Here is a 27,729-nt window from a genome sequence, read left to right on the forward strand (position 1 = left end):
TTAAACAGCCAGCTAACGGGTTTTGGGTGGCCAACAAGGTGAGAACGCAGTGGGGAGTATAGGCCTGCTCAAGTGACAAAAAAAAACCCAACCCAAACCCGACGGAACAACATGGGACCAGAATCCGACCCAACCCGAGCTCGACCCGACCACCGCAATGTTCCCTTCACTTACCTTCTGACTCCCAATCTGCCGGAAGCTGTAGCATGAGTGTGATGACATCATAGAGACGCTCACTGCGCAGACTCAGTTTCCCTGATTGACGTCCTGGACTTGCAGCTCAGGTAAGTTTTTAACTTTTAACACTTACCTTGCTGTGTGTGTCCGACCTGAAACCAGCCTGACCTGACCCGACCCGAACCTTACACGTTGTCGGGACACGTTGTCGGGTCCCATCAGGTTCGGGTCGGGTAGCAGGCCTTTAGTGGGGAGTCTTCCATCAATGAAACAGGCTTGAAAGCCTTTTAAACAGTGAAACTGCATAGCTAGCTGCTGGGCTGCCTATGTTGAAAGGCTTGTGCTCACAGCACTTGTTCAGAGAGCCAGATTTCACTGCTTCACAGGTGACATCTAACATTTTGGAAGTCATTTCACCTACCTTGAACTTTACGCACTTTGATCATCTTTGCAGTCATCCTTCGCTGCAGCATGGGAGCAGCTTATGCAACTCCACCTTGGATCTCTGATGAGGAACAAGAGGAGCACCAACACCAGCAGCAGCATGAGCCGCTTTCTCAGCCACATGTTACTGAGAACAGTGGAGATGGAATTACTAATCCAGCTCGAGGGAGGCGGTACCCCAACTTAGGGTCCACAGGTAGAGGATCAGCTTTCTCAACCTGTCTGAGCACCAGTGGCTTGGTTTCACATCGGCTCATTGCTGAAATCTGCAGGCTCCCGGAACAAGGCCTCTTTCATTGTGGACCCAGTGGCATGCATTGCCAGTGCACTGGCTGTCACTGGAGCGCAACCCCTGGTTTTGTCTCCATGGTGCTGTGCGCTTTCTTAACTCTGCTTTCTCTCCTCGCAGGAGAAGACTGAGAAATGCATTATGTGGAGAGGAGGGAATGACATCAGTTGTGGAGGGTGACTATGAGCCATGGATGTGAGATGTCAATAAGATGAGGGCAAATGTGCGAAGTAGCTGTTAAGATGGAAATGTGAGGAGGTGCCTGGAGAGAGAGGAATGAGTGGAGCTGCAGGGTGTGTTGGTATGAGGAGTGCTGTGCAGGAGAATGCTGGGGAATTCAGAGTGTGGGGATTGGCATCTGAATGTGGGATGCTACTCATCTTTCCTGTCCCCATGGGGTCATTGAATCTCTTGGGACACTGTATCTAGGGTTCGAGGGACCACACTCCTGCTTTTTACTTCCTCAGCCACTTCCATCCATGCGTGCTTGATTGGAGAGTCTGGCCTCTTCCTCCTGTCTGGGAAACAGCACTTCACTGCAGTCCCTCAGATTCTGCAGCAGGACCGCTAGGTAAGAGTCAGAGACCCAGGAGCAGTCTTTCTGTTGGTCTCCTTTCCAGTCCTGTGATCGCTGAAGTCTCAGAAAGCAATGTACAGTTCAGCCATTCTTAACCCCTGCCAGTGTCCCTTGAAGGAGAAATCCTTTAACAGATGTGGGTCATCATTACGCCCACCCTCTGGTTGGGAAACCCAGAAGTGGGATACTAATGCCATGACTGAGTTGAAGAGCTATGGCAAAGCTCGCTTCATTGATAAACGTGTTCCCAACCCCACCACTGCAGCCCTTTTCCCCCGCAGCCCGCCCCCCCTCCCCCTCCACACTTGCTGGAAGTTGCTTTGTTATATTAAAACCACCCCATCACCCCTTGTCTTTGTGTATTGCGAATATATTACAATGGTATCTATGTGATCTGTTTTAAGGATTATTGATTTGAATCATATTATGCAGCATAGAAGGAGGCCATTCGGCCCATCGTGCTTGTACCAGCTGTTTGAAAGAGATAACCAATTAGTAGCACTTGCCTGCTCTTTCCCAAAAACCCTGGAAATGTTTCCTTGTCAAGTATATATACAATTCTTTTTTGAACATTACTGTTTAATCTGCTTCCACCACCCTTTCAGGCATTGCATTCCAGATAATAACGTGCTGTGTTTTTTCTTAAAAAAAAAAGAAAATTCTCCTCATTATCCTTCAGTTCTTTTGCCAATTATCTTAAATCTTTATCCTCTTGTTGCTGACTCTCCTGCCAGCGGAAACAATGGCTCCTTATTTGCTCTTAAAATTCTTTTCATGATTTTGAACAGAATTTTGAACATGATTTAATCTCTCCTTAACCTTCTCTGCTCTAAGGAGAACAATCCCAGTTTCTCTAGTCTCTCCACATAACTGAAGTCAGCCATCCCTGGTACCATTTTAGTAAATCTCACCTGCAAGGCCTCTCCAAAGCCTTGACATCCTTCCAATACTCCAGTTGAGAACTGAACTGTGATTTATGAAAGCTTAGCTTAAGTTCCATGTTTTCCTACTCTGTGCCTCTATTTATAAAGTCAAGGAGCCCGCATGCTTTATCAACAGCTTAATAAATTTGTCCTGCCACCTTTAAAGATATGAGCTCCCAGGTCTCTCTGTTCCTGCACCCCCTCTAAATTAGACCATTTAGTTTATAATGCTATTCCTCATTCCTCCTTCCAAAATGCACCACTTCTGCATTAAATTTCATCTGCCATGTGTCTGCCCATTTCACTAGTCTGCCTGAAGTCTGCTACTATCCTTCTCACTTAACTATGTTTCCAAGATTTGTCATCTGCAAGCTTTAAAATAATGCCCCCTATACTCAAGTCCAGTGCATTAATATACATGAAAAAGAGCAGTGGTTGTAACACTGACCCCCAAAGGACAACACTATATATGTCCCTTCAGTCTGGAAAAACAGCTGGTCACCCACTACTTTTTCTCTGCCAAATGTCACTGCCTCTTTAATCCCAATCGACTTCAGTTTTGCTAACAAGCATATCAAGTTGCACGTTAATCAGATGCCTTTTAAAAGTCCATATTTATGTCAACGGTATACCTTCCTAAACCTCCTTCGTTATTGTATTGTGCCATAAACCACTATGGTTTATGTTTTTCATTTGGCTCATTATGTCTATGCCGGCAATTTGTTGGGGGAAATACAAACTAATCCCACTGGCCCACCCTCTCCCTATAGCCCTATATCAACATCTGCTTTGAATATTCAGCTTTTCTCTTAAAAGGTGCAGTGGTTTCTGCCTCATCATTTTTGTGCCAAAGCTGTCCATGCTGCAACAACCATCTGTGTAAAAGTATTTCTCCCAACTTCCTTCCTGTTTGTGAATTACATATTGATGATCCCTTGCCACCGCCTAACAGATAGAAGTCTGGCTCTATTCACTCCATCAAAACTCTTCATAATAAAATCTCCATTAAATCTCTTTTTAGCCTTCTTTCCTCCAGTGGAAATGAAGAACGAATTTACATTTTTATAGTGCCTAAGGGCATCCCAAAGTGCTCCTCAGCTGATGAGTTACTTTTGAAATGTAGTTACTGTTGTAATGCAGGGAAATGTAGAAGCCAAATTGCACACAGTAATGCCCCACAAGCAGTAATATGATGAATGACCAATTAAGTAGCTTTAAATATGTTGGCTGAGGGATAAATACTGGCCAGAACATTGAGGGGAAAATCCCCTGCTCTTAAAGGATAGGACTTTCAGTCATATAGTGGCTTTCATGACCTCAAGATGTACCATAGTGGTTTAAAAGTGTATTTACTGTTGTAATGCAGGGAAAAGTGGCAACCAATTGGTATACAGCAAACTCAAGCAAAAGGCAGAGATAAATGACCAGTTAATTTTATTTAAGTGATATTCATTGAGGGATAAATATTAGCCAGAATACCAGGAAAGATTTCCCTGCTCTACTTAAATGAGTGCTATGGGATGTTTGCATACACCCGAGGGCAGAGGGGGCCTCGATTTCATGTCTCATCTGAAAGTCAGCACCTCTGGAGGTGTAGCGCTCCCTCAGAACTGCACTGAAGTGTCAGTTTGAATTATCTGAAAAATCTCTGGAGTGGGACTTGAACCCATAACCTCTGACATGGAGATGAGAGTGTTACCATTGAGCCAAGGCTAATGATTTTTTCTTGGAATACTGCTATGGAATTTCTGGGAGACAGACAGGGCACCTCATCTGGAAGGTGGCACCTCTGACAACGCAGGAGTACTGCATTAGAATATCAGCCGAGATTGTTCTCAAAACCTGGAGTGGAGCTTGAACCCACGACCCATGATTGAAGCGAGAATGCTACCCAGTGAGGAATACTGACACAGTACTCCTGGTATCTTGAGTCTTTCCTCACTACTATAGTTTTCCATCTTTGGCATCATCCTGATGAATATATGCTGCACACTATGGCTTTAATATCTATTCTATAGTGGCTCACCCAACAATGCACAAGATACTCTAATTTTGGCCTAATATTTTGTGTAAATTCAACATTACTTTTTACTGCTCTGTTCTATGCCCCTAGTTATAAAATCAACATACTGTTGTCGTTTATGGCTTTATCTGCGTACACTTGCGCTTAACTATATGAACCTCCAGTTCTGCTGTTCATCTGGACTCTTCAAATCTTTGCATTGATAGTATGCCCCTACAATGGACTGGATTTTACTGTAGAAATAACAGTGAGGAATTAAACACAAATCAGGAAGTTGCTGTCCAAATTGCGCTGCACCTCCGGAAGCTGTGCTGTATAGGTATCTTGAGAGATTTATCATTGGAAAGCTTAGCGCTATTATGATTGCACTATCAAATCTTCAACCACTCATTCGTTTGACAACTTAGTATTTTTTGAAGTCTAGATTACATTTAGTGAAAAGTTTTATTAATAGTGCATTAACAATCTAAAGTTAGAATTGAATTCTGACAGTTCTATATCCATTTAACTGTTAATTAGAAAGAACATCAATAAAGAGAATGGCAATGAATGTGGAATTATTTTGTGCCAGTTACCTCACTGATGTGCATTTAAATCTAATGTGCATGCAGTACAGTAGATTGTGCTAAATGATTACTTGTTCCAGTTAATTGCTGGTCAGGTAACAGTCATTGACTAAGAGAAGATAATCAAAGAATTAGTTTGCTTCTAACTGGAAACTTGTTTCTCGATCGGCACTGGTGCAAGCTGCAATCACCTGAACCAATCTGTGATTGCTAGTCTTGAGACCAAAATAAACAAAACTAATACCTATGACAACAGCTTTTAAATAATAAACACAATCCTGAAAAAATAATGAAATTCAATTGAACAAATGTGAATAGCAAAAAAGAAACCAAATTCTCATTAACTTTACTCCAGTGGTCTGAAAAAGACAGTCAAGGATCCCAGCCAAATCATCTGTAAAATCCAATTCAATATCATGTTTCCAATGATCTGCACCATCACCTGAATACTTCTATTGCTACATAATTTTTGCTCAGTGGGGAAAGCGAAACTAGAATTAAAAAGCCAACTAAAAGTATTATCATTGTGTCATTGTTAATCAAAACTGTGCCGATTTCATTAGTGACATTTACATGCATTTAAATCTAATGTGCATACAGTACGGTAGATCAAGTTAAATGATTACTTGTTCCATTTGTTACGACCAGGTGAGAAAGAGGTCTAGAGCTCCCTTTCAGCCTTCACCTGGTCTTGGTGTAACAGGGTTTTATTTTTAAACACACTGTTTTTAGCTCCCCCTTTGGTGAATCCTTGTTCACCACTTTCCAATTCTAAGGCAAAGAAAACAGCACAAACAGACTTTCTTAAGTTTAAGGAAGAAAAGTTGAAATTTATTAAACTTAAACTCTAATTCGGTTAACGCCTACAGATACACGATGCGCCCACATTAACATGCATACGCGATACATACATGCAAAAGACAGAAAAGAGAAGAACAATAAAGTGGAAACGTTTGAGGCAATATCTGAAGAGTTGTTGTTATGGTTCTTTGAGCTCACTGTAGGTAGATCTTGCTTTTCATTGGGGCCCAGTATTATTCTTAAACCTTGTTCGCTGTAGGAGACTTTTTTCTCTTGAAGTTCATGTGTCTTCAGTGGATTCAGAGGCTTGTGAGAAAGATGGGAGCAGACAGGAGAGGAGATCTCAGTCCAGGAGCAAACAGACACTCTACCTTCAAACTCTGTGTGGCCAGTTCAAAAGAAAACCCTGTAACGGCCAGGTAGTCATGTGACCAGCTGGTCTATCAAGTCCTGGCCCTTCTGGATTGTATGCTCCTTAGCAGGCCCTGGAATGCGCTTCCCCACCTTCGATGTCTGTAGTATGTAAATGTTTTTTTCCAGTCACGGCTGATCTGTTTAACAAGACATTTCCTCACTCCAACAACAGTGAGGTAATTAAACACAGACATCAGGAAGTTGCTGTCCAAATTGCCCTGCACCTCCAGGTATCTGAGAGATTTATCATTGAAACATGTGGAATGACGAGAGGTTGTTGTACTTGTGCGATAACCATGCCAGAAAATGTTAGGACTTGCCTTTTGGAGTGTAAGTAAATTTTTAATGGTGTGATAAGTCTTAATTATTGCCAGACAACCTCTCTGTCACTGGAAATTAACTTTTACATATGTCGAGTCTCATTCATCCAAATTTTATTTTGTGTTGCCAATTTTTAAAGAATAAAATTTTAATTTTGTTTACTTTTGCTTTATCTCATCTCTCAAACTTGTCTTACTTTTCCTTTTTTGCTTTCTGTACGTGATTGACATTTTCATGCAGCAAGTGGTTAAGGTCTGGAATGTGCTGCCTGAGAATGTGGTGGAGGCAGGTTCAATTGAAGCATTCAAAAGGGAATTAGACAGTTATATGAAAAGGAAGAATCTGCAGGGTTACGGGGAGAAGTCAGGGGAATGGAATTGAGGGAATTGTTCTTTTAGAGAGCCGGTGCGGACATGATGGGCCGAATGGCCGCCTTCTGCACTGTAACAATTCTGTGATTCTGATTCTGAATTAAATATTCTAAATGACACTTCTCAGCTCTAAAGGGAACAATCCCAGCTTCTCGAGTCTATCAGTGTAACTGTAATCCCTCATCCCTAGAACTATTGTAAATCTTTTCTGTATCCTCTCCAAAACCTTCCCAAAATGTGAGGCCCAGATTTGGACACACTACTCCAGCTGGGGCAGAACTAGTGCTTTGTATAGGTTGAGTATAAATTTCTGGCTTTTGTACTCTTTACCTCTATTTATACATCCCAGGATCCAATATCCTTTATTTACTGCGTCGTTAACCTGTCCTGTCACCTTCAAATATTTGTGCACAAGTACCTCCAGATTTTTATTCTTGCTCCCCCTTTAAAATTGTACCATTTTAGCTTGTATTGTCTCCTCTCATTGTTCCCACCAAATGTATTACCTCACACTTTTCTACATTGAAGTTCAATTGCCTTGTGTCTGCCCATTTCATCAGTTTATCTATGTCCTCTTGAAGCCTACGACTGTCTTCCTCTCTGTTTTCTACACTTCCAAGTTGTCATCTGCAAATTTCAAAATTGTGCCCTGTACCCCCAAGTCATTAATGCATATCAAAAACAGCAGTGGTCCAGTACTGAAACTTGGGGATTCCTCTGTATAGCTCCCTCCGGTCTAAAAAAAATAGCCAATCACCAGAGCTGTGTTTTGTATCCATGCTGCTACTGGCCCTTTTTATCCTATGGGCTTCAACTTTGCTAACAAGCCTAATATGTAGTACTTTATCAAATGCATTTTGAAAGTCCATACATTCAACATCAATTGCATTGCCCTGATCCACCCTCTCTGCCTCATCAAAAAAGTCAATCGAGTTAGTCAAACACTATTTTCTTTAAATCCATGCAGGCTCTAGTTTATTCGACCAAGCTTGTCCAAGTGGCTGTTAATTTTCTCCTGGATTATTGTTTCTAAAAGCTTCCGCACTGACATTAAACAGACTGCCTATCTAGCTTGTAATTGCCAGGTTTATCATTTTTTTTGAACAAGGGTTTAGCATTTGCAATCCTCCAGTCCTTTGGCATCACCCATGTCTCTAAGGAGCATTGGAAGATTGTGACCAGACCTCCTTCCTTTACTTCCCAACCTTACTTCCCTCAGCAACCAAGGATACATCCCATCTGGACCAGGTGACTTATCTAATTTTAAGTATTGTCAACCTTTCTAATACCTCTTATTTATCTATTTTTATCTCATCCAATACCATAGCAACCTCCTTGTTTACCATAGCTTTGGGAAAGTCCTCTTCCTTGGTAAACACCAATGCAAAGTACTCATTTAGTACCTCAGCATGCCTTCTGCCTCCACCAGTAGATCTCCACTTTGTTTCCTAATTGATTTCACTGCTTCTCTGACAATTGTTTTGCTGTTGAAATGTTTGTGTAGAAGACCTTTGGATTCCCTTTTATGTTTTCCAGTTCTTGTACTGTCTCTTTTGCTCCTCTTAGTTGCTTTTTCACTTGCCATCTGTACTTTTTATAGTCAGCCTGATTCTTTCTTGTGTTATCAAGCTGACATTTGCCATACACCCACTTTTACTGCTTCATCCTACATTGTAACTCCTTTGTCATGCAGGGAGTTCTGGCCTTGATTGCCTTCCCTTCTGCCTGATTGGTTTAGGAAATGCCCATTCACATGGGTCCCAGATCCCCTGTAGAGGGCGCTGTACCAAAATGTCTAATTACAGTAAGTTCCAGTGCAAAAATCCAATAGAAAATACAACTGTAATGTATAGCTGGTGCCGTTTGCCACTGAGAGCAAAGTCCAGCCCATTGCATTCTTCTCCCTGCATAAATATCAGCAGCTGAAGCATATCTGCTTAAATGTATCCCAACTACTTTTAATTGTTCTGCTTCCCAACCTGCTTTACATTGAAGTATAAAGCTCTGTAGGAGAAGGAAATGGAGGATTTTGGTGCATGTCATACATTGGAAAGCTTTCCTAATTATCAAATTTAAATCCATTCATCATTCATCTAACTCGGCAAATGAATGAAATTTCAGGTTTCAGCCTATGCAATTTCAAGATACCAACAATCAATGTTCGTTGAAACTTTTGACTGCTCAATTTTCTTTAATCTGGTTAAACAGGTTTAATACTCAACCAGCAAACATACTTAATAGAAACAACATATTGTGTATAATTGACTTCTATGCTTAAATGTAGTCCTGCATTGAGATTGCTTTAATAGATAGTACTGTCACGTGGAATATAATATACTTTAGCTGACGACTTAGGTGGTTAGATTGTGTGCATATTTTTAAACTATGATAATTTTGCTTGTAACTAGAATTTATACCATTATTCATCTTCGAGTCTTATTAATTGCCATCTTTAAGAGAGTGGGTTTTAAACTCATTTGTGTAGCAGACCACTGAAAGTATGGACCCACTGCTGATCCTAACTTCCAAAGGCCTGTCAGTTACCAAAAGAAAATCTGTGTTATTGCAGAAAATGTTTTTTGTTCATATACCAGCTACAGAAATAATGTTGATCCTTTAATAGTTAAGATTTCACAACATTTGAACAGTTAATATTGTTGTAAGTGACTTGTGCAAAGTCTTCTGTTTATGAAATTTTCTTATGAATTTTTGAATTTTCAAATACTTTATTTGGCCTTTAGATATAAGGAGTGATTGTAATATGAGTGGGTAATCGACTACAATTAGCACATTTGTATTACGGCTATAACTTTAACATCTGTGTCCAGGATTTTTTAAAAACAATTGGTTAATACTTTCTTCCAGCCTTCAAGAGACCTATGAAGCAAAGAGGAATGAGTTTCTTGGTGAGCTTCAGAGGAAGGAGGAGGAAATGAGACAAATGTTTGTGATGCGAGTCAAAGAAAAAGAATCTCAACTAAAAGAGGCAGAGAGGGAGGTACTGAAAAATTTGATTGCCGTAATACTAAAACTTGCGCAAAATCTGATTCTACATTATACACAAATGCAGTGTGATACCCAAGCATCGAAGCTAGTAGTTTAGGTTGTTACAATGAATCATTAACAGAACAGTTGAAAAGGGCTTGGCAAGCACTGTGTGAGGTTTTTGCAATTGGTTCAGATCCTGAAAAATTTTGCTTCTGTCATTACCCACTTTGTGGAATAGTGTGTGTTGGAGCAGATGTTTCATTTGCAGTATAAGTGAATACAAAAATTAGAATGTTTCTAATTACCAAATTAGAGTACAATATTTCTGCTGTACACAACATCTTCCTCCCTTGCAACTTTTTCTGAGAAGACCAAGAGCTCCAACATTGTTGCAACGCCATCACCCCCAAGTTGTACACCATCCCGACTTGAACATATATCACTGTTCATTGTCACTGAGGCAATATCTTGGAATTCCCTACGTTCCAGTCTTGTGGGAGCACATGGACAGCAGCAGTTGGTTGAGAGCAAGGAAATAGAAATAGGGAATGTAAACTGGTGTACTTGCAGCATGATATGCCACACAGAATATAAGTTGAAGGTACAAAACAGAACATTTTTTGTTAAAATTAACTTTTAAAAAATTAATACATACAGAAAAATACCTGTCATTAAGATATAATCTTGTGCAATGCAAATAATGGAGGCATTTGCTGGAAGTAATTAAAGCAGATTAGTACAGTGCAAATGAGGCAGGGCTAATATTTAAAAAAAAAAATTGCCCAAACTGCACAATGCAGATAAATCAAAGGTTCAGTATTGGCAGAAAATTGAATAACAGATTTTGTTTTAAATTGTCCCAACCTTTTTTTTGGCCATGGTAACAGTTATTAAATAGTGTCACTGGGATTTCAGTGAAGTGTTATGGTTGGTGTTGCTGGGTGGATGGCCAACAGCATTATGTATCACTGCCCTATTTAATTGTTTGAGAAACAAATGTGCTGGAATTTCCTTGGGTGTTCTCCCTTTAGGCTCCTATAACTTTGGCAGAAATTCAGTGGGAACTCTAGATTCACCTGTAAAAGGAATTCTGCCAATTTTCTGCTGAAGTTAGCAGCCAATTGGGAACACTCCCTAGCAAATTCTCGGCAGAAAACTGGAGGAAATTCAGCTTATTGCCACAGTAGTTTATTAAAAGAGAAAACAAATCTGCAACTGAGAATACGGAGAGATATGTACTAAAACAGACTTTTATTTCATAACAATTAAACTATAATGCACTGATTATGCAGTTTTTATTGCAAAGAGGTATAAAGATACAATGTAATAAAACGTCACCAAAAAAAACTTTGTCTCATAAGGGACTTGACCTGAAAGCTTTTGAAATCATTTTCTTTAAATCATTGAGGGAAGAATGCACCTTTATGGGTTAAGTGCAAATCTGAAGTATTTGTAACCTGAGTAATCTTCATTTGTTGTAATGAGTGAGAGTAATTCCACATGATAAACAGTGGACCAATTGCTCTTCAATAAATTATCAAAATGGCATCAGGTGAAGCAGTCCTGCAGCACTATAGCAAGAGCAAAGGGAAGCACGGTGCAAAATTGTGTGATGTCCTAAGCGTATTGCTGTAACTTACTGGACAGTTGCACTTTAAATTCCTGGTAACACGTTTGGCATATTAATTCTTATTGAAGTGTTTGTATATGTAAATTGTTGGATTTTGTACTCTGAAGGATTAAACCCAGCATTAGCCATTTTTTAAAAACAGGAAAAAAATAAACCAAATTAATTGTATTAAAATGTGCAGGGTTATAAAATTACTATTGGATTTTCTCTTGGGTGTTGTATTGAATTGACTTACTAGTCTGATGTATCTGGCAGTGATCTAATTTCTGTAAAAAGCTTATAGTTCTAACTCTCACTCTCAGAACTGTAGTGTGATTCTTTTGAGGTGTAATTGTAAATCTCTTTGTTTTGGTAATAGAAAGTGACAGGTTGCTAATTCAAGATGACTGTTAGGTGAATCATTGCATTTGAGCCTTTATTGTTAAACTTTGACCTAAATTTTAGAAGGTCTAAAATTTATTTATTTTGAAAATCTATTAATTTTTAACTTTGTTAGGAGTAGGGAAAGAGTGGAAAAAAATCTACATATGCACACAGCATCTGTGGAGAAGTCTAGGATTGTGGTATGCATCTTTCTTGCAAGGAATGTATGTATATTGTCCATGGTTTTACTTTGTAAACAAGACCCTGTACTAAAAAAAATGGGATTTGCTGCCATCTTGTGGAACCTGAATTTGATGATTTTTAAAAAACCTTTTGGCAGTTGCAAGATAAATTTGAACACTTAAAGAAAATGCACCAGGAAGAGAGAAAGAAATTGGAAGATAAAAAAAGCCTCTTGGATGAAGAGATGAGTATATTTAATAAGAGGAAAGCTGCAACTGAATTGCTTCAAGGCCAGGCATTCCAGACCGCACCACAAATGAATCTCAAGAAAGATAAGGACCGCAAAAAGTAGGTATAGTCTTGATGTAAACTGTGAAACTTTTGTAAAAAGTTTTTTTTCTATAATATTGGCAACAAAAATAGTAAAAAGCTTCCTCTTGCAAGTGCATACAAAATACTCCCAATTTCACTTAGCCATTCTTGGGAGAGTAGTTCCCAACAGAGAAGGAAAATTAAGATCTAGATTAGCAAGTAATATTGTCTAACACGCAAGAAGTTTTCTACCAGGTCTTTTTGGCAGGGGGTGGTGCATACTACTTAGGATTTAAAGGAAATGAATAAAAAAATAAAGAGAAAACTTTATCTCAAATTTTACATAATTGAGAACTGAGAACAAAAAATGTGAATGTGCTTGACAAAATGTTAGGAAAGGAAAACTAATCATTTGTAGGATACAATATCTGCAGAATGAACTAATTCAAATATGTATATCTGTCTGTAAGAACTAAATTTGAGCAAGCTAATGGGTTTCCATACATTCTACAGCTTTAAGATCTGTCTGCAAAATTTGTTCTCTGCCCGAGCACATCTGTGAATTGATTTCCTGCTGATACAATTATACATCAGGGAAAGAACTACAAAGTCCCATAGTTTACAGCAGTCAGGGAATAAGGTAAAACAACAGATCAATATGAAGTGGTACATTTTAAGGAAAGAGAACAGAGAATGGAACTATATTCTAAATAAAATAGAGCACAGTGACAACAAAATTGATGGTGAAAAAGCCTTAAAAAAAAAGGCAAATGACATTCTGGATATATTGAATGTAAAAGGAAGAAAGGGGATCTAAAATTTACACATCGGTTTTAAAATTTGCATGGTGGTTAGTTCAGAGTACTATTTGCACTTTTGGGCACCTCATTATAGAAGGAATAATGGCGCCATAACATTATAATATAGTTTCAGTGGCTCAAGAATAATGAGAGATCTGGAAAAGCTAGCCATTTAAGAAGGAATTTCATTTAAACAGTTGAAGAATATGAAACTTCAGGGAAAGAGCGAGAAAACAGGATTAGTGTAAACAGTTCTGGTGTTGGGCGTGATGAGTTGAGTGACTCTCCTCCAATTCTGCAATCATACGAGTTTCAGAAAAGTTCTACGAGTTGTCTTTTGGAATTTTATCTGTTTTCTTGTTGATAAATGTGGGTTATGTTTTGTACAGTAAAATGCACCATGACTGTTCCTGTCCTGCGTATGTGTATAGGTTTGCTTTATATTGCTTTAGGATTGAGAATGTTTCTATTTCAGACCGTCACCACATAAGAGATATGGTGGTCAATTTTTTTTTGTGAAGTGATTCATTTTGGTAGGAAGAACGAGGAGGGTACATACACAAATCAAAGAAGGTGGCAGGCCCAGTTGAGAAGGCAGCTAATAAAGCATATAGGATCCTGGGCTTTATAAATAGGGACGTGGAGTACAAGGAAATTATGATAAACCTGTATAAAAAACCGGTTCGGCCTCAGTGGAGTATTGTGTCCAATTCTGGCCACTACACTTTCGGAAGGATGTAAAAGCATTAGAGGGGGTGTAGAAAAGATCCACGAGAATGATTCCAAGGATGAGGAACTTCAGTTCCCTGGATAGGTTGGAGAAACTGGGTCTGTTCTCCTTGGAGAAGAGAAAATTAAGAGATTTCATAGAGGCGCTCAAAATTGAGGTGTCTGAACAGAATAGATAGGGAGAAACTGTTCCCATTAACAAAGGATCCAGAACCAGAGGACACTAATTTAAGGTGATTGGCACAAAGGGAGGTGGTGACCTAGTGGTAATATCACTGGACGAGTAATCCAGAGGCCATGGGTTCAAATCCCACCACTGCAGATGGTGAAATTTGAATTCAATTAATAAAATCGGGAATTAAAAGCTAGTCTGACGGTGACTGTGAAACGATTGTTGTAAAAACCCATCTGGTTCACTGATGTCCTTTAGGGAAAGAAATCTGCTGTCCTTATCTGGTCTGGCCTACATGTGTCTCCAGACCCACAGCAATGTGGTTGACTCTAAAATGCCATCTGAAGTGGCCTAGCAAGTCATTCGGTTGTATCAAACTGCTACGAAGTCTGAGAAAAGCAGTAAAACCAGATGGACCACCCGGCATCGACCTAGGCACCAGAAACGACAATGGCAAACCCAGCCCTGTTGACTCTGCAAAGTCTTCCTTACTAACATCTGGGGGCTTGTGCAAAAATAGGGAAAGCTCTTCCCACAGATTAGTCAAGCAACAGCCTAACATAGTCATACTCATGGAATCATACCTTACAACGTTCCATACACCACCAACACCATCCCTGGGTATCTCCTGTCCCACCAACAGGATAGACTCAGCAGAGGTGGCAGTACAGTGGTATACTGGGAGTCCTCAACCTTGACTCCGGACCCCATGGCATCAGGTCAAACCCTCCTACTGACTACCACCTACTGTTTCACCCCCCCCCCCCCACAATGCCCTTGGCTGATGAATTAGTGCTTCTCCATGGTGAACACCAATTGGAAGAAGCATTGAAGGTAACAAGGGCACAGAATGTACTCTCGGTGGGGGACGTCAATGTCCATCATCACCAAGAGTGGCTTGGTAGCACCAATACTGACCAAACTGGCTAAGTCCTGAAGAACATAGCTGTTAAGACTGGGGCTGTGGTAGGTGGTGAGGGAACCAACAAGGGGTAAAAACCTACTTGACCTTGTCCTCACCAATCTAACTGTCGCAGATGCATCTGTCCATGACAGTATTGGTAGGAGTGACCGCCGCACAGTCCTTGTGGAGACCAGGTCCCGTCTTCACATTGAGGATACCCACCATCGTGTTGTCTGGTAAAGGCCTGCTACCCAACATGACCCGACGACATGTGTCGGGGTCGGGTTGGGCCCCTCTTGCGGGTCCGGCTTATGGGCTCTGGTCCGGTTTGGGCTGGACACACACGGTAAGTGCTCTGCTGGTACGTATTGAAATTTTAAAAAAAAAAACCTACCTGAGTTGGGAGTCCAGGACGAAACTGAGTCTCTGCAGTGAACAAGTGACGTCTCTATGATGCAGCTTCCTGCAGGTTCGGTGTCAGGAGGTAAGTAAAGGGATGGCCGGGTCGGGCGTGGGGCAAAATCAGATGGCCTCGGGCTCGGGACCGCTGTGGTTCGGTCCAGTTCAGGTCAGGTTCTTTTTCCTGACCTGAGCAAGCCTTTAAAGTGTGGCAGTACCACCGTGCTAAATGGGATAGATTTCGAACAGATCTAGCAACTCAAAGCTGGGCATCCATGAGGCGCTGTAGGCCATCAGCTGCAGCAGAATTGTATTCACCCACAATCTGTAACCTCATGGCCCAGCATATCCCCACCCACCCCCCTCCACTCTACCATTACCATCAAGCCGGGGGACCAATCCTGGTTCAATAAAGAGTGCAGGAGGGCATGCCAGGAGCAACACCAGGTCAGCATGGTGAAGCTATAACACAGGACTACTTGTATGCCAAACAATGGAAGCAGCTTGTGATCAATAGGGCTAAGCGATCCCACAACCAACAGATCAGATCTAAGATATACTGTCCTGCCACATCCAGTCGTGATTGTTGGTGGACAATTAAATAACTAACAAGTGGAGGAGGCTCCGCAAATATTCCCCTCCTCAACGATGGAGGAGTCCAGCACATCAGTGCAAAAGACAAGGCTGAAACATTTACATCCATCTTCAGCCAGAAGTGCCGAGTGGATGATCCATCTCGGCCTCCTCCTGAGGTCCCCAGCATCACTTCGACAACACCTTCCAAACCTGCAACGTCTACCACCTAGAAGGACAAGGGCAGCAGATGCATGGGGACACCAACATTTGCAAGTTCCCCTCCAAGCCACACACCATCCTGACTTGGAACTATATTGCCGTTGCTTCACTGTCACTGGGTCAAAATCCTGGAACTCTATTCCTAACAGCACTATTGAGGATGTTGATAGTGGGGATTCAGCGATGGTAATGCCATTGAACGTCAAGGGGAGATGGCTAGATTCTCTCTTGTTGGAGATGGTCATTGCCCGGCATTAGTGTTGCGCAAATGTTACTTCCCACTTATCAGCCCAAGTCTGGATGTTATCCAGGTCTTGCTGCATATGAACATGGGCTGTCTCAGTATCTGAGGAGTCGCAAATGGTGCTGAACATTGTGCAATCATCAGCGAACATCCCCACTTCTGACCTTATGATGGAGGGAAGGTCATTGATGAAGCAGCTGAAAATGATTGGGCCTAGGGCACTACCCTGAGGAAATCTGTAGTGATGTCCTGGGACTGAGATGAAGCAAACAGTTGCTTCACCAAAGGCTGCTAGATAAGGTACAGGAGCCTTGGCTCACTTTCTCCACCCTGGCTGAGGGCAAAGTTAGACCAAATAGAGTTTGAACTTTGAATCCTGCTGATCTTTGACTCAGGAACTTACTGTTAAAATCAATGATTGGGCAGTTGCATTTAAAACTTTGTGTAGTACAGCTGGAAAATAATTTACCCCTGTAAACTTTAAGTGAGCTATTTAATTTTTTATTATCTTGAAAATGTGGTTCAAAAAGCAGTGTCTGCAAAACTGTAAGTTGATTTGTAATGCCTTGTTAAAATCAATTTATCAAACTATATATTCCTAATTATTTTTGCTTCTTTGCATTGATGTCTTCCAGCTATTAATGTTTTGGTTTGCTACATAATGCTGCACCTCACTATAAGGTAAGCATACTAGAATAACTACTGTGATGCCTACTTTTGTCGAATTTTGCAAATGCATTTAGCAGAAGCTATTGTAGAATATGTTTTATGGCAGAAACAAGTTTAAATAATAAGCTGAACATTTATTGTCTAAGGTAGAGAGAAATCTTTTGTTAATTAGTGGAGTGATATGGTGTGCTTTTTCTTGCCTCATAACCTGCCCCTCAGCATTCTGCACAGACTGACTACCACCTTAAATTTTAAACTCTGGAAATTTAAATCCATCTTGCTTCTTTAACTCCACCAGTAAATAAATATCTTATGTTAATGGCTAAACACAGACTTCAAATTCCTTAACTATGATGTTTAAAGATCAGCCAGACTTACTGCTTCAATTAATTGTACAAGAAAAGCTGCTCTTGACTTTAGTTATGTACTGCAGATCACAGTTGGTTATTGAAAAGTCTCTAATTAGGAAAGGTTTTGCATTTAAAAAGCACCTCATCACACCTCAGGTGCCTTAAAGCTGTAAAAGTACTGTTAAATAGACAAATATGGCAGCAACATTGCACACAGCAAGATCCCACAACAGTAATTAAATTAATAGCTTTTTTTGGAGTTGATTTGAGAATATTGGCCTGGACACCATGGAAAGAAGAGGAAAATAATTTGTGTAGTGCAGTTCTCAAAATGAATGTGCTGAAGTGCTTTACACTTCTAAAAGTACTTCAATGCTAGTATTAGCCAGAATGTCTGGAGAACTCCCCTGTTCTTCCTCGTAGTGCCATGGAATCTCTTGCATCTACCTGCAAGGGCAGATTGGGCCTCAGTTTAATGCCTCATCCAAATGAAGGCACCTCTGACAGTGCAGTGCTGCTTCAATACTGCACTGAAATGTTAACTTGGATGATATACTCAATCTGTAGATTGAGACTTGAACCCACAGTCATCAGATTCTGAAGCATAAGTTTTACCACTGAGCCATGGTTGACTCATTCATTATGTTATGCACACCTGACTAGCCAAACGGGGTCTTGGTTTAATGTTTTACCTGAAGTGCTTAAGATCTTTTGTATAGAATTGAAGCAGTGAAAGGGGCTGTTTTAAATTAATTCTCCCTTCTGATTCCCCGCCCCCCCCCCCCCCCCAATCATGACCATTAGTATGTCTCCGCTATCGCGGAATGATTAGCTGTAATGATGTGTACTTGTATTGAAAATATCAAAACGAGTTGTGTCAGCAGATGCAAATATATTGTGTACCAGTCAAATATTAATATCCATATGCATTTCTAAATTGGTGCATGTGTTACTCATTTAATGTAGAATAAATGACAATTAATTCCAATTGACAAACTGGTCTTTAAAAAATAAGTTAGGAATAATTTTCTTGGCATACCAAAGGTTTCAGCCTTTCTTGTGGTATATCAAATTGTAGGGAAGTTCTTTCAATTTATAGCGCACTCTCCATCCAAAAACATTTTTTCCCAACCTGCCCCAGATACCTCTCTTTTCCCCCCTCAGCAAGGAAAGATGTTCAACTTTTTGTTTCTTTCTAAGCTTTATTTTCTTTTGTGGTGGTTTCTTGCCCCCACACTCTTTTTTCACTTTTTTTCTAACATTATTCTAACAGGTTTTCCAGAAGTATGTAGTTGCTTTATAGGATAATTCATAAGTTGCAAAATATTGTTTAAATAGTACCTGAGGAGCATCTTTGCATTATTTTTCAGACATACTGTGCAACATTTGCAATTGTGTATACATTTTATTACGAGATGTGTGTTCTGTGTCAAGTTTCTTTGCTCACAAAATACTCATTAAAAATTCCTTCTCTGCCTCAAGTTAATATGAACCCAGAAGGCCACTTTATGCAATGTGCACACATCGCAAAGCTGAACAGAAAAATACCTGAACTTAAATAGCAGAACGGGTCATGGTAATGGATAGTGGATAATTGTGTAATACAACTTGACAATAGTAATGGAAGATGCAAATGCATGTTGCTAAACAAAGTGGACATTTGTGTGCACAGTATTTCTAAAATCTGGAAGATTATCGAGGGTTATTGAACTAGGTAGTGTAGCTCAAATTTTATTACCAGTTGCCATAGAACCCATCAGTCGTTTTAGCCTTGCTATCAACTTCCATCATGACATGTTACTTTGTGTGTTTTATGTTATGGATATAATGTAGCAATTGTCCTTTGCTGATGAATATTTTTATTGTCTAATCTACTTGGTGTACACCACCACACAGTCCGGATATAGATTTTTAAAATGAGCTGAATAGTTAACTTGTGGTGATGCTGATTTATGCTAAAAATTACTCTGAGGAGCTAACTCTCTTTTTCAATTTCAGTTCAGCCTTCATGTATTGGAACTTTTTTCAAGAAGATCATGTATGAGTGCTATTCTGATCATCAGCTAGAGCACTGCTATCCTACTACTTGCCTGCCATTTTCCCTCTGGATTGCTTGAATGGATGAAAACAGTGCATTAACCCATGGATGAATCATTCAGTTGGTGCCAAATGCACTGCCTGCATAGCTGTATAATAAGCCATATATTTAAACAACAAGGGTGCTAATCCTGGTTGTTGACACAAGACTTTGCCTAATTATTAAGTGTCTCTTTCAGGGAAATGTTTGTATTTATATCTCAGTATCTGTCTTTCTTAATGTGCCTGAAAATAATGAAATGCTAAGTTTTTTATTAATGCATACATTGGAGACCTTTTTTTATATTATGCATTTTTTGTTCTTTTGGAGATTTTCTCTAAGCCTTGACATTGAATTAAGCAGGTACTATGCCAAGTTTACTATCCTAAGCTAGGAGGAGCGTTTTGAAATTTAGATGTACTTGAGCATGCACAATCAAATAATCTTTTGAAGCCAAAAGTATGTGTATGCACATGTTGCACTTCAGTGGGTTAGAGGAAGCTTTCAGTTTTAGCAGGTTTCTGCAGGACCAATTTAATTTTACCAGACTGATCTTAGCAATACCATAGTTTTTTTTGCCAGTGGTGGTGTTCGAACTTAATGTATTACCATTGATGGGGTCAACTATGGAAATGATTTGTGTGAAGTGGATTTGCAATTTCAGATACAACTGGAAGATGCTCACTGGCAAAATGGATGAATAGAAAAGAGCACATGCCCAACACTAGTACATATGCTGTAGCATTATGATAATGCTGGCTGAATTTGAGATGGATTGAGTTTTAACAAAGTTTGTTGTATTAATATTACATAACGGCTAATTATCATTTGTAGTTGAGATGAAATTTTGGACGATAATGTTTAAAAACTTAAGATTTCTTAATTTTTTTGGTAGATGTATAAGAAATAAATATTTAATACAATTGCAGCAACATAACCTTTCTTGTATTTTAGAGATCTTTGCATTACTGATTCATAGCTTGCAGTAATACTGTGCACCAACCTGTATTTGTAACAAAATATTAGTATGTTATTATATGCTGAATACAGCCATGTTTTCAGAACAACACTCCATTATTGGCTGCTGTTACTTTTATCTATCTCACTAAACTTAAGTACAAAAGCCTCCCAAGAATTCACGCCATAGTTGCATTTCACATTTCTGTGATAATGTATAGAACGCACCAGCTTTTAGGCTTGAAGTTGTTCTCTCTCAATGATCAAAGCGAGCTAAATTATGCGCTTTTCTACTATTCAGGTGGCATTTTGATCTGCCACTGACTCCTTCCCCAAACAAATACCTTGGATGGAGTTATGTTCTATTGTATTGCTGTTGGCTATGGTTCACTAACTTTAGAAGAGAGTCTTACACAGAGCACTCTTGAGTTCAGCCTGTATATCATCAGTAATATAACTGCTTTAACAATTAAACTTTTCGTTGAACAGACTTTCTGGATGCATGGTTTTATTGGTATTCATGTCAAATCTTTAAATGAAAATTGTGACTCCTCCCCATGACTCGGTTGGTAATTGTACTGCATGGCATGTTGATGATCATTCAAAAGACTGTAGCTCGAACTCAATTAATATAAAAGCAAAATACTGTGGATGTTGGAAATCTGAAATAAAAACAAGAAACGCTGGAAATACTCAGCAGGTCTGGCAGCATCTGTGGAGAGAGAAGCAGAGTTAACGTCAGTGACCCTTCTTCAGAACTGGCAGATATAATAAATGTAAAAGATTTTAAGCAAGTAAAGTGGGGGTGGGCAAGAGATAACAAAAGAGAGGGTGTTGATAGGACAAGGTCACAGAATGGCTGACCAGAAGGCCATGGAGCAAAGGCAAACAATATGTTAATGGTGTGCTGAAAGACAAAGCATTATTACAGATGGGGTGTTAATGGACTGAAAACTGAACAGCCACAAGCGCAAACATACTCTGCCAGTCTAGCATCACTGAAGATCAGTTTGGGCTAGCTTTCCAGGAAAAATGTAGCAACAGGGGTTTCAGGCTGTTTCTTACACTTGCTTCCCAGTGCTTCTTAAAGAGATGGAAAAGTTGGCAGGCTTTTTTAAAGAAATGGAGCATGCTGAGTTGGGGTTTGCTCCCTTGGCAAGTTTTCTCCAACTGTCTTTTCAGAACACTGTCCACATCCCCCAACTCGCTGTCCAAAGTGAAACCAAAAACATCTCAGGAGTCAAGACTCCTGACTCCTATAAATCTTGACCCGTCATTTCTTTGTTAACATCTTACCCCAAGTCAAAAAAACTCCTGCTGGGTTATTATCTGAAAACAGTTGACTTCCAGTAAGGGCTTGTTTTTAGCCCTCCTTGATTCTTCCAGTAACTGACCTTTTTTAAAAAAATAGACAAAGGTCCAGCATCTATGGAATCCTTTTCAGTTTTAAATCCCAAGTCCTCCAAAAAAAAAGTTTAACAAAAAAATGGAAGCACTCCTAACAATGTGAAGAACCAGAAGACAACCATATCCCAGCAAGTCTGGAGATGCTGAAGGTACCAGAGAATAGACTAGATGAACCCTTTTTTTATATGTGAAAATTATACATCTTTGAAACAAAGCTTGAAACTTGCATAGTTGTAATTATACTTGGAAATCGAGTGGCTTTTATATATCATTATTAAACTACATACAATTTGACAGTATTAAGTGGGCATTATTTCAGGCAGTTTTGAATGATCTTTATATATCTATTAGTGATTCACTTTTCATAAATATTACACATTTATATCCTGCAAATGTGTTGACCTTGATTTTTGTATATATTAATAGCTGGCTGTTAACAAAACTGCAAAATGACAATTTATGTATTTAAACACCAAGTAAATGTGAATTTAAATAAAAACTCTGAGAATGTTCTAGAATTTGAAGGGAAGCCAGTTTTTCAAAATTCCTTTATTTAACCAATTCAATTTTTCTTATCAGTACAAAGAATTTTTTAAATCTGGTCTCAGGATGTGTGGTGCTTGCAAAGCACGTTTATTACCCCAAGATAGAAAAAATGTTTTTACAACTAAGTCACTTCAATCATCTTGACCCAGATTTTCCTGTCAATAATGGCAAAACGGTCAAACAAATGGCATTCAGATATGTATGTATAAATAGTACAACAACTTCAGACGCAGGACCGATGCGTGGTTACACTCAAACAATCCAAAGTTTTCTGAGTTGTGCCACTCTGCCAGTGGCTTTGCAAAAATGGCAATTCACTGTCTGGCTCACAATTGAAATGCATTGGATGGTGTGGAGTTGCTGTGTTTGCAAGCTAGTTACAAATTAAACTTGCCACAGAATGTTGTCTTGTCCATTCCATTTAAGTACCCGTTTAACAACATAATATTAACATCAAAAGTATTAATTAGTGCCAGTCAAACTCTTTGACACTGATAATTAACTATTATATGTGTGGAGTCTCATTCCTTCAGGTTTTAATTGTTGAGATTTTTAAAATGTGTCATTAAAAATGTTTTTACTTCTTCCTTTGTCTCTTTCTCAATCCAATCTTTCTTTCCCACTCTTTATTTCTCTTTCTGTACCTGATATGACATGCTAATTTGCACTTCCTTCGCAGTCCTTAATTTCATAACCCTTCAATCTGATTGATTAAGGAGTTGCTTACCCTTTTCACTCAGGTTCTAGATGCTCTGTTTTACTTGCTGCAATATTACCAGCCCGCACTTCCAGCACACTTGCAACACAAAAATTTTTTTAAAACTGAATGTGCAACGGCAAGTTTAACTAATGGCAGACACAGTTAGATGCCTGCTACAGCAAATTATGGCCCATGTGTCGGTTTGGAGGCCAACCTGGGTTAATGTAGAATATTCCCTTCCCTGAAGGTTATTGATGACCCAGTCTGTCATTTTTTTTCTGATGCTAGCCACAAATTCAGCTTTATTGAATTCACAACAATCTCACAACTTCCAATGGTGGGATTTGAAGTCATCTCTTGATTGAGTCCAGTACACTACATTGGTGAGATGGCAATAGATGGAAAGAGCTCTTTTTTTTATATATCTGCTTTCACAACCTCAACATGGCTGAAAGTGCTTCACAACAATTAAGTATTTTTAAGCCTTTTCACTGTTGTTAGGAAATGCTAGCAAATTTGCACACAAGGTTCCATGAACAGCAATGAAGTAAATGACCAGGTCATTTGTTTTAGCGAAGTTGGTTTTGAAATAAGTATTGGCTAGGATACTGGGAGAACTCCCATGCTCATCTTCAAATAGTGCCATGGGACCTTTTCTTGCCACCGGAGAGGGTAGATGGGACCTCTTTTTAGTATCTCATCTGAAAGAACGTACCCTACTGATGTATTCTCAACGCTCTGAAGTGGGGCTTGTACCTGCAACCTTAACTCAGATGCAAGAGTGCTGTCACTGAGCCAAGGCTGACATTTAAAACATTTTTTTAGGATTTGTGTGTGTGTATTTTTTCCCTTTATATACTTTTGAGAACACAGTTTAACCACAATTAAAAGATTAAAATGACCTACCCTCCATCATAAGGTCAGAAGTGGGGATGTTCACTGAAGATTGCATAACTTTCAGCACCATTTGCAACTCCTCAGATACAGAAGCAGCCCGAGTCCAGATGCAGCAAGACCTGGACAACATCCAGGCTTAGGCTGATAAGTGGCATGTAACATTCGTGTCATACAAGTGCCAGGCAATGACCATCTCAAACAAGTGTTGCGACCGACCGCTCCAGTCAAAGCCCCCAATCAACATATACAATTCTGATTGTGGTGGGAGAAACGCACTGTTCAATCAAGTCCCTCCACAGATCGCCTAACATATCATTTTAAACTTTCCAAATTAAAGAAAGACCCAGCCAAATTGTACTATCTATTAACCCCCGAATGAGTCTAACCAAGCCAGGTGTCTGTAAATCAACAAATTAATTGTTTAATTAGGAAAACTAAATTCTTAAACACTACTAAGATATAAACAACATTTAAAAATAGAAAAAAATTAGAGTCTTTGCAGATTTATGCTCCTGCTGGATGTGGAACAGTCCTAGGTTGCTTGAAGTCCTCATAGCCATCCGATGGGGAAAAAAGGTTCTTCAACAGTAGAACAGTTTGTGGTCTAATTCAGAAGCCAAAATAGTTCTCCTTCTCTAGCAATGAATTTCAACAACTAACAACTTGCAAACACTTTTTTTTAATGCATCAATTTGGCTTTAGAATTTATGAAGGATAAAAGATTGTCACAGTCTAACTTCCCTTCCCTTAGTTGAAATTATCAGACATCTCTGCTTTGGCTTGACATTTTAGAATTTTGAGACAGAATAATAAATAAACAGACTAAATTCTCTTCCTTCAGTTTTAATGATCTGAGAGCACTCCTTTCAGGTGCTAACACACAGCCATCTGTCTGTTTCCTCAGTTATAACAGGCTGTTTGCATTATACGCCAGTTCAAAATTAAATTGTAACATATGTATTTCTCAATGCTCAGTCTGAGTGACTATATCCAACGCAACGAGAATGGACCCTTTGAATCGCAGTCTCCGAATGGCTGTATCCTGGGGCAACAAAAATGCATTCTTTGACTCAGCTTCTGCAGCCTGCTGCCTTAAAGCAGTACGGCTCCTTTCCCAGCCTCAAAGGCACACCGCATTCTTCTTGAAAAATAAACTACAGGATCATAACACAAGAGAAAATCTAACCATCTCGCCTTGGTGTTCAATGGCATTACCATCACTGAATCCCCCACTATCAACATCCTGGAGGTTACCATTGACCAGAAACTGAACTGGACCAGCCACATAAATACTGTGGCTACACGAGCAGATCAGAGGCTGGAACTGTTCAGCACGTCTGGCAGCATCTGTGAGGAAAGAGTTCACATTCCAGGTCGGTGTGGAGAGAGAAACAGAGTTTGCATTTTGGGTTGGTACAGAGATGCTGCCAGACCTACTACTGAGTATTTACAGCATTTTCTGTTTTTATTCCAATTATATGATGTTTAGTGGTGTTATGGTCCTTTTGGGCCTTCCTTAAGGTTATGCACAATTTTGGCACTAGAGGGTGCCATGGTATCAGCCATCTTTAGTGGGGTGGGGGCTGGTATGGTGGGGTGATAATGGCTTGTTTCATGGGAGTCTATAAAGTGAACAGAAATATATTTTGAATGTCGATGAGGTGTTCTGAGCTTTTTATTTTATGAGAAATAATGTATCGTATTAATTCTGGCAAGATTTTATGAATTGCATAGACTTGCCAGTGGTTAATTTTTACATTATGGTGTGTTTCACATACACACACAATCCATCTACCTTTTTTAAAGCTGCTTCAATTACAGCCTCAATGGATTACTTATTTGATAAGGTGTTATATAAAGATAACGAGAAGTAGAATTAAGGGGAATATGATGACATAGATTGAGAAATGGTTGGAAGGGCAGAAAGCAAGTAGGAGTTTAAAAACAAGATTCTTGGCCTGTGAAGATGTGAGTGGTATTCCACAGGAGTCTGTGTTGGCATTGCTCTTGCATAGAAGAAAGAACTTGTATAGGTTCTGATAAAAGGTCACTGACCTGAAATGTTAACTCTGTTTCTTTCTACACAGATGCTGCTGGACCTGCTGAGTATTTCTGGCACTTTCTGTTCTCATTTGAGAAAGGACTTGTACTTCTCCCAAAGTGTTTCACAGTCAATGATTTTTTTGTTGCTTGCTGTAGTCAATCTTTTGCAGGCAGAACTAGTAGAATTGGCAGATAGGTAGCAGATGAAGTTTTGGCTCATCTATGTTGTTTTCTCTTCTATACCCAACAGCACATGAGGTAACCCATTCGTTTGATTGCTATTATAGTCAGCAAGATGCCTTTTTATGTGGACAGGTCATTAGCCTGACTGAGGGCAATGGCTAGATGCAATGGGGGTGGGGTGGGGGGGGGGGCGCTGGTGTTGTGTGGAGGGAGAAGTGGGGTTGCCATTCCTCTAATTTGGCACAAGTACTCCACTGGATGCCGGCTCAGTCTTGAGAGGCTGCATAGCTGGTCTGCTCGCTGAATTGATGTAGTTTAATGTAGAAAAAAAATATATGTGAAGGCCAGGGAAAGGAAACACACTTTAAATGCTAATATTTCAGTTAGCTTAGAGGAGCAGAGGACCTTTTTGTATTTATTTTTGTATTTAGAGATACTAAATAAGATGTGCAGATAGGTAATTGAGAAGGTAAGATCATAAAAAGGGAAACAATATCTTTAGTTTTGTACCCCAAGGCATAAACCTTAAGCCATAATCGGAATATTGTGTACATTTTGACACTCCATTATGGGAAGAATACAAAAGCAATAGACAATTTATAGAGTAGATTCATGAGTATGTTACCAAGGGTTGTATCGGTGGGGATGGGGATGGGGGGGGGCGGGGTGGTGATGAGAGTTCTTATAAGATTGGAGTATTTTTCTATGCCATTTTAAGTGCAATTTCTTGCATTCATACTCTAATTGGAAATATTCTTATGCTGTAGCGACCAGACCTGTAGAGTGTATTCTATATGCGGTCAACCAATGGTTAATAAAGTGTCAGGATTACTTTAATATTTTAGCTCAATATTAGCCTTCTAATACATCCTTTCTATCTGGATGCTCCATGATCTTATCTTCCATAAGGATTTCCATAACTTTACCCACAATGGATGTCAAACTCACTGGTATGGCAGTTTCCTGAGTCATTTTTGCCAATTTTTTTTTAAAGGAGTGACATCTGCCATTCTAGTCTTCAGGCACCTCAATGATTTCTGGAAGATTCATGTCAGGGTTCCTACAAGTTCCTCTCTTATTTCCTCAAGACTTCTTAGATGCATCTTATCTGACCCTTATTCACCTTACATTTGCACAGCTGTTCAGAAATGAAGCTAGTAGTAATGTGATTAGTGTCACAGTTTACCTCTGCAATGCCCTCCAGTTCTCCTTGTATAAACTGAGAGACAAAACTTATTTAGCATTTCTGCAGCTTGTATAGCATCATTTGTCATGCACTTTTATCTTCCAGAAAACAGACTGATGGATACTGTAGTGAGATCAATTGTAAACAAACAAATTAGTTTATTTTACTTAAAGTAAACGACTGATCAGAGCATTGTCTTCAGTAAAATTGAATTTATTTGCTATTACTCCTCATGACATCCGAGTGACACTAACTTTAGAATAGGACAGTATTCTGCTTCTGACTTTCA

The 27,729-nt window shown here is 39.5% G+C and overlaps 1 protein-coding gene across 3 annotated transcripts in view; it reads left to right on the forward strand.

Annotated features, from left to right (window-relative positions):
- septin10 (septin 10) overlaps nucleotides 1-20,969 on the forward strand; it is a 130,049-nt gene extending 109,080 nt beyond the window's left edge. For all 3 annotated transcript variants that reach the window (XM_068033782.1, XM_068033781.1, XM_068033783.1), the window contains exons 9-12: nucleotides 9,772-9,904; nucleotides 12,228-12,418; nucleotides 17,061-17,106; nucleotides 19,443-20,969. In XM_068033782.1, the coding sequence (XP_067889883.1) occupies nucleotides 9,772-9,904; nucleotides 12,228-12,418; nucleotides 17,061-17,067 (331 nt within the window). In that variant the 3' untranslated portion in view covers nucleotides 17,068-17,106; nucleotides 19,443-20,969. The remainder of the gene's footprint in view (nucleotides 1-9,771; nucleotides 9,905-12,227; nucleotides 12,419-17,060; nucleotides 17,107-19,442) is intronic.
- Nucleotides 20,970-27,729: the final 6,760 nt, after the last annotated feature.

This window comes from Heterodontus francisci, chromosome 6 (assembly GCF_036365525.1).
Source record: "Heterodontus francisci isolate sHetFra1 chromosome 6, sHetFra1.hap1, whole genome shotgun sequence".
NCBI lineage: Eukaryota > Metazoa > Chordata > Chondrichthyes > Heterodontiformes > Heterodontidae > Heterodontus > Heterodontus francisci.